The 7196-nt window shown below is 61.4% G+C and overlaps 1 protein-coding gene across 7 annotated transcripts; it reads left to right on the top strand.

The window, feature by feature from the left end:
* Positions 1–650: 650 nt before the first annotated feature.
* Positions 651–6903, top strand: LOC147646769 (maestro heat-like repeat-containing protein family member 7). Of its 7 annotated transcripts, none has more exons than XM_086872991.1 (16): positions 651–1536; positions 1636–1791; positions 2062–2126; positions 2244–2393; positions 2582–2730; positions 3004–3202; positions 3452–3639; positions 3729–3866; positions 4149–4263; positions 4442–4582; positions 4774–4950; positions 5088–5243; positions 5407–5508; positions 5854–5956; positions 6237–6293; positions 6578–6903. In XM_086872991.1, exons 1-16 carry the CDS (start codon positions 1410–1412, stop codon positions 6775–6777), a joined length of 2223 nt encoding a protein of 740 aa, XP_086729117.1. In that variant the 5' UTR covers positions 651–1409; the 3' UTR covers positions 6778–6903. The 7 variants fall into 7 exon arrangements, with proteins under 7 accessions (XP_086729117.1, XP_086729119.1, XP_086729115.1 ...); XM_086872993.1 differs by having other exon boundaries at positions 692–1536; positions 3055–3202; XM_086872989.1 differs by having other exon boundaries at positions 694–1536; positions 2062–2393; positions 3055–3202.
* Positions 6904–7196: the final 293 nt, after the last annotated feature.

Genomic DNA, 7196 nt, shown 5'->3' with positions numbered 1-7196 from the left:
AAGCACAATTTCTGGAGATTGTGCACTAGGGAGAAAATAGGAAGAAAACCTTGAAAACAGTCGGCAGGCTTTGGAAAAATTCTAAAAAGATGTGGGCTTTGGCTGCCCTCTGGCACAGAAGCCCCCCAGGGGTACAGGTCTCTGGGGCAGGAGACGAGTGCCAGCACTGCCAGGGCTCGGGTGGGGTGGCAGGTCTGCCTTGGCGGGGACTCTGCCACACCTGCTGATTTCAGTGCTGGCCGGGGCCCCAGGGCTCAGAGCAGCATTCGTGCCCTGGCCCACACGTTCCTTGTCTGTGTCACACCTGCAGGTTTAGAATGGCCACCAGCTGGGACGTGTCCCAAGGAGGCCGTGCCAGCTTCTGTGCAAGGCCCCGTGCCCTTCCTGCTGCGGCTGCGTCGGCAGCCCTGGGGGCTCCTTCTGCTGCCCTGAGCCTGCAGAGCAGGGCAGCGTTGGCTGATGGTTTGAGGCATTCCTAAAGATCCTGTTGGGCTGTCTTAGACCCTTTGGGCAAGAGATTCCTCCCAACCTGGGCCATTTTTGGGGGGATGGGGGCAGGGGGAACCAGGGCAGCTGGCAGGGTGCGTGAGGGCCCTTTGTGACATATGGTCACCATGGGATGGAAAGGACAGGGTGTCAGAGGGCCCTTTGTGACATGTGGTGGCATAGGAGCTGGCGGTGACAGGACCACGCCACAGTGCTCGGTGCACGCGACGGGACAGGACGCGTCAGAGCGGTGCTGTGAGGAGCCCCCGCACAGCACACTCGTTTGTGTCGGACCCGGAGCTTTTCCGAAGCGTTATTCCAACAGGTGACCTCGAGGCCAGACCACAGGGCTTGCTGACCTGTGGCCTTGCCGAGGCTTCTTTCTTAAGGTTCTGTCAAGGGCAGACCGTGGGACTTGGTGACCCGGGGCTTTTCCGAGGTGTCGCCCATCCCTGCAGTCACTGCCCTTGAGACCAGACCTCAAACCTTGACGAGGAGCCTCCTGTCCTTGTGGCAGGAGCCCTCAAGACACAAGTGCACGACTTGCTGTCCTGCCGTCTTGCCAGGACTTGAGTCTTGCAGGTGCCTTCCAGGCACGACTGCAGCACTTGCTGACCTGTGGCCTTGCCGAGGCTTCTCAAGGTTCTCTCAAGGCAGACCGTGGGATTTGGTGACCCAGAGCTTTTCCGAGGTGTCGCCCATCCCTGCAGTCACTGCCCTTGAGACCAGACCTCAAACCTTGACGAGGAGCCTCCTGTCCTTGTGGCAGGAGCCCTCAAGACACAAGTGCAGGACTCGCTGTCCTGCCGTCTTGCCCGGACTTGAGTCTTGCAGGTGCCTTCCAGGCACGACTGCAGGACTTGCTGACTCGGAGCTTTTCCGAGCCATCTCTCCTGCAAGTAGCTATAAATCCAGTCCCTGTCATGGAGCAGCGACCCCCAAGAGTGCCCAAGTTGGCCTGGGTTGAGGAGGAGGAGGAAGGAGAAGGCCCTGGAGCTGTCCTGGCACAGGAGACTGAAGAGGTGCAGGAGTTCCAGGCACCACGGGAGGGTGAGTTGCAGAGCTCGGCCTTAGGGCTAGCGCCTGTTGCCAGCTTGGCCCCATCCCATTGCATGCCATGCCATCCCCTGGTGCTGTTCCTATGGAAAGGATGGGAGAGTGTTGAAGATGATATGGAGCAGCAACCCCCAAGAATGCCCAAGCTGGCCTGGGTGCAGGAGGAGGAGGAGGAAGAGGAAGAAGGCCCTGGAGCTGCCCCAGCACCAGAGACCGAAGAGGTGCAGCAGTTCCGGCCGCTGGAGGAGGGTGAGTGGCAGAGCTGGGCCACAGGGCTGGTGCCTGCGGCCATCTTGGCCCCATCCCATCCCATTGCATCCCATCTCATCCCATCCCACCCTGTCCTGTGGAGACACACCCATGGACAGCATAAAAGAGGGGCTGGGGCTGCCCCCCCAGCAGTGGCCGTGCTCCATCCCCTGGGGCATCCGCGGGGCTGTCCCTGCCTGGGGATCGCAGGGCTGGGCTGCGTTCTCCGGCCTCTCCCGCAGCCCCTCAGCTCTGGCTGCTCTTTGCCAGATGCAGCCATGGCCCAGACACAAGAGCAGGACCTTGGCGGTGGCCTCTTCCGCAGAACAGCGCAGGTACCTGCAGCCATCCCCAACTGGGCTGGGCCTGCTGGCACTGCTCAGCCCAGCAGCACGCCTGGAGCACTCCATGGAACATCCCCGATGTTTCTGTCTCCCGCCCTTCTCCTACAGCTGGTTTGCAGCTTCATCAAGAGAATTCGGGAAGAAGGGACCAGCGCCATGGCCACTGGGCTCAGACCTTATTCATACATCTTCAACACCAAGGCCACTGCTGCCCTGCTGGATATGCTTGTAGAGGAGGGTTTTTACAGTCAAAAGCAAGTAAGCAGCCTGTGGCCAGGGTTTGATCCTCCAGGGATCGCTTGGCCTCCCAAGCCACGCTTGCTGATCACTCAAAGCCTTTGAGGCCATTGCAGCGTGCTGAGAAGGGAAGCACTTCTCTGGGGAAGCTGGGGACATTCCTGACTCCCTGTGGCAGCTTTCCAAGTCTCCCCTTGTGCTTTCTCCAGGTGCCTGCCATGGTGAGGTACATCCACCAGTGGCTCATGGCCAATCAGTTCTCTGAGCACAGGCTGAACAGGACCCTGCTGGATCTGAGCGAGGCACAGCCCGCTGACGTGGTCATTGCTCTCCTGCGTGTGGCCCCAACGTGTGACAGGTACGGGGCCCACGTGCCCAGAGGGCTCAGGGCTCCTCAGCCCATCAGCCTGCACAGCCTGGCCCAGGTGTCTGACCAACAGAGACTTCCAGGGTCCTGTCTACCTGGGACCTTTCCCAGCCCTGCTACATCGGTCCCCGAGCCTGCTGCCATGCCATGGCCCTCAGGGCCCTGTCCCCACAGGGCTGGGCTGCCTGGCTGCTGCTGCTGGCGAGGGGCAGCAGGCAGAGGCAGAGCTGGCAGCAAGCTCAGCTCCCCCCCACTGCTGCCCAGGCCACGGGGATGTGTCCGAGACCCCCATGAGACAGAGCTGTCGCCCCGCAGAGCTGCTATGACCATGTGGAAGACCATCTTGTGCTCGCCCAGGACAGCGGAGCGGGCATACCGGATAGTCCTCGATGTGCTGGGGAACTGGCCAGAGCACAGCACGCGCACCTCTGATGGAGACAACACGGGTGTCTTTGCCCTGGCTGTGAGTTTCTGCAACTGGCCTTTGCTCAGCCCATGGCAAGCCACCTCTTCAGCAGCTCTGTTTCCTCCTTCCCCAACTGCATCTCCCTGCCTCAGGCACTGGGCTGAAACCTGGCCTAGGGGCAGCTTCAGGGGCACCAGGCGTGGAGCTCCCCAGGGGTTTCCCCTGACCGCTCCCTGCCACACTCAGGCCCTGCCACCCGCACACCTCAGCACTGAGCGCTGTCTCAGGGTTCTCTGTCCTCTGCAGGCAACTGTGCTGATGTGGAAGATCCTTCAGATGCCCTGCGTCCCACATGTAGTGACGGTGCATTTCCCCCGCCTCTTTGTGCATCTGCTCTTCCAAGTGTTCTTCAGCACTTTGGAGATGCCAGAGGATCTCAATGCCTTCTGGAAGGGATGCCAGGAGCAACACGGCCTTGCCATCAGCCCCAACAGGTGCTCTATCCCACTCCTCCTGTCCCTGCCATGTCTCCACGGCAGGAGCCAGTGCTCCCAGCGTGACCTGGGCTTTGCTGTGCACACAGCTTTGCAGTGCAGGCCCTGAAGTCCCTGCTGTGCCAAATGCATCGTGAGGAAGTGGTGGTGGAAATGGAACACAAGCGTGGCTGGGACAAGCTGCTCTCTGCTGACACCCACCACTATGCCGTGGGTCTGCTGGCCAGGTGAGACCCCCTTCTCCCCACTGCCTCTGGCATTTGTGCCCCGTGCTGAGGTTGCCCAACACAGTCCCCACTGTCGTGGGCCAGAGGGCCTCGTCACCGAGGGACGGCTAGGGAGACTGGAAAAGGCTGGGAAAGGAGGGTGCCCACAAGGAGTCACCTCCCCAAGGGCCCAGGTCCCCTATCCTTGCAGGATGGTGCTCAAAGATCTGAACTCTGTCAATCAGTCCTGGGAGATGTTTGTCCTCCCAGCTCACAGTCTGGGCTACTTTTTCACCCTGGCAGGGAGATGTCGTCTGCCTCTATCCCCTTGTGTTCCCGCATCGTTCCCTACCTGCTCCAGCTGCTCAGCACACAGGAGGCACGCTGGGATCTGCCTGCCCTGGCATTCCTTGTGGAGGTGAGCCTGATGGCCAAAAGTGCCTCCCTGCAGAGCTGCCTGCCACCTCTCTGCCCTCTCATAGCTGCAGCTGCCTGGGACGGTGCCCATGCCTTGTGCTGCTGCCCGGGCCCTGTTTCCTGTCTTGTTTCTGGGCTCCTGCCGGCTGCCTCCCCTGTCACTGCCCTGTGCCTTTCAGATCCTGGACTACCTGGACTTGAGCGAACGCAGCGCTAACAGAGTCCTGGAAATCTTCTCAAGGCACCTGCGGAGCGAGAGCAGGGACAAGCGTCACCTGGCGCTCAGGGCCCTTTTCAAGTTGATTGACGATCCCTCGATGGTGAGAAGTGGGCAGTGGCTGAAGCTGCGCCGGGAAACGCAGTCCCTTGGGCTTGGCTGGGCTTCGGGCCCCGAGGCAGCTGCTGCCAGCTCTCCTGCCTCCTGCTTCTTCCTGAGTGCTTTGGGACAGGCCTTTGGCCTCTTGGCCCTGTGGCAGCAGGGTGGCGTTTCACAGACTTGTCTTCCACACAGGCTGAAAAAATGCGGAGCCTGACTGAAAGTCTTGTAGATTTCCTGTGGGATGCAGATGGAGAGATAGTCAGGATGACAGTCGTGGTGCTCAGCTTTATCGTCTTGGACAAGGACATGCTGATACCCAGCCCCATTGCCCTGCAGCTGGCTGAGGCGCTCCTGCCACTCTTTGACCACGTAAGGCTCTGTGCCCCCAGCCGAGGCCACTGGCTGCTGCCCAGACACTTGGTGCCCTGGGGATTCTCAGGCCTGCGCCCTGCTGAGCCCCATGCAGACAGGGCTGAGGTCTTTTTTCCTTCCTTCCTTTCATATAGGATAATAGCCAGGTGCAGCTGGTGTCCATATTATTCTTCCGATCATTGATGACTCTTCTAACAGAAAAGGAAAAAAAGGCCCTGAAGTCACACGTGCACCACAGCCTGCTGCCTCTCTTCTTCCACTGCCATGACGAGAACCAGCAGGTGGCAGAGGTGAGGATTCCTGGGCTGCTGCTGTCACCCGGGGAGGGGGCTCGGCCGCCTCCTGCCCTGGCACCTTGCCGGCTGCAGCCTCCTCCTGGCCTTGGCACACGAATGCGGGCGGGTCCTGTGTCCTGACTTGTGGGGCCATCTGCGGGTCTCTGCTGCTCTCCAGGCTTCTTGGGCAACGCTGCTTTGTGCGTCCGAGTTCCTGAAGAGGAGAGATCTTGAAAGACCTGTGAAAAAGAAGAAGCTGTGGATGATCACCGAGTGCCTGGTAAGGACGGCTTGGAAGGCCCAGCCTCAGCCTGGAGAAGCCCCCTGTCCCCAGCGCTCGGTGTGTGGGGCTGGCAGCTGCGCCCCTGCCCAGTGCCGCCCCCGGGGGCCGCACGGCTTCTTCTTCAGGCTCCTGTGGTCCCGAGCCTGGTTCCGATGGAGCCCCGATCCACTGGGGCTGCAGGGCAGGGCGGCACCGCGGCTCCCTGGGCAGCAGCCGGCCCTCTGCCCCTTGCAGAGCTCGGCGCCAGCGGCTGCTGGCCGGGCCTCAGGGTTGGCCGGGCAGGCAGCGCCTGGCCGAGGGGCAGAGCCCGCGCCTACCCTTCCCTCCTGCCGCTCTCTCCAGCTGGCACAGGAGAGGAACCGAGCGGCGGAGGACCTGCGTCGGGCCCTGCCGTACCTGCAGAGCCCACAGGAGCCCCTGCGAGCGGCGGCCATCAGGTTCATCGGTGAGCCACGAGCCCGGGCTCCCTTTCCGCCCCGCCACAGCTCGGCCCCGGCCCCGACTGCTGCCCCGGCAGCGGCACCCGGGCCCCACGCCCTGGAGCCCTGCCTCCCCTCGGGGCTGCTGCTGCCGGCCTCTGGCAGCCGTGCCCTTGGGCTGAGTCAGGATGCGGCACGGGCCCGGGCTGAGCCCTGCCGGGGCGGGAGGGCGTGTGGCCACAGGGCTGGCAGCGCCGCTGGCAGGGAGCTGTGCCGCTGGGGCCCTGACAGGCTCTGTGTTCCCAGGGATGGCCGGGCGGCTCCTGAGGGGGCAGAAAGAAGACCTGCAGCTAATTTACAAATGTGAGTGAGGGCAGCGGGCTGTCAGCGGGGCTGCTGGGTGGAGCTGCAAGTCCTGGACTGTCTGCGAAGGTCTCTGCTCAATGTGCGGATGAGGGGCGGCGTGGGTGGATCACTCCGAGGTTTCACGTGGGGCATTCGTGGCCAGCAGCTTCGGGCTGATCCCCTTGGTCCCTGCTCCCTGCTGGCCATGGCAAGAGCCGGCTGGGATGGCCCTGGCCGGGGGCTCTCCGTGGGCCTCCGCAGGTCTGGGAATCTGACCGTGGCTCTGTTCATCTCTCTTCCAGCCCTTAAGAACGTGGTTTGTGACACCAGCCCTGCCATCGGAAACCTGGCAATTCAAACATTTTACATCACCCAGGCAGTAGAGACGGCTCGATATTCCATCTTGGAGAACCTGCAAGTTCAGCTGCGCAGGGCATGGAGGACACGGCCTCGTCTGTTGGGCCTCAGCTGGCTGCGCTGCTGGAGCTCTGCTGGCAACTGACCCGGCAGGCTCTGTCTGCTGGGGCCACCTGAACCAGCAGAGAATTTTTTTTGTTTCTTAAATATTGTTCTTTTCTTCTTTTCATTTTCTTTTAGGATATAAATATAGTATATATTATAATAGGCAGTCACTTCCCAAGACCTTTATCTTGCTGCCCATGGTGTACAGGGCATAGAGGAAGCGGGGAAAATGTGATTCCACTTGGGGAATCACAGCTCAGCAAGCTGCCCAGGCATGCAGTGGTGCAGGGAAAATGGCCAGAAACCCTTGGCCTTTGGTGGTTCTGCTGAAGGCACAAACCCTGTCTCAGCCAGGAAGCGCCGCCATCTGTGTCCTCGTGCCCGTGTGGTGCTGGCTGGGTTGCTGAGGGCTCCCACGTGCCTCTTGATCCTGCTCCTCTGGAGCTCCTGTGGGGCTGT

Source organism: Cyanistes caeruleus, unplaced genomic scaffold (genome assembly GCF_971803275.1).
Source record: "Cyanistes caeruleus unplaced genomic scaffold, bCyaCae1.hap1.1 HAP1_SCAFFOLD_80, whole genome shotgun sequence".
NCBI classification, from domain to species: Eukaryota; Metazoa; Chordata; class Aves; order Passeriformes; family Paridae; genus Cyanistes; species Cyanistes caeruleus.
The sequence above is the reverse complement of the archived record's forward strand: the minus strand, read 5'-3'. Positions and strand labels throughout refer to the sequence as shown.

Bases quoted from the DNA above. Each gene is read 5' to 3' on its own strand.
- LOC147646769 (XM_086872992.1), top strand. From the start codon at position 1,410: ATGGAGCAGCGACCCCCAAGAGTGCCCAAGTTGGCCTGGGTTGAGGAG. The intron at 4,264-4,441 runs GTGAGCCTGATG...TGTGCCTTTCAG, and splicing joins CCCTGGCATTCCTTGTGGAG to ATCCTGGACTACCTGGACTT. The intron at 5,509-5,853 runs GTAAGGACGGCT...CGCTCTCTCCAG, and splicing joins GGATGATCACCGAGTGCCTG to CTGGCACAGGAGAGGAACCG.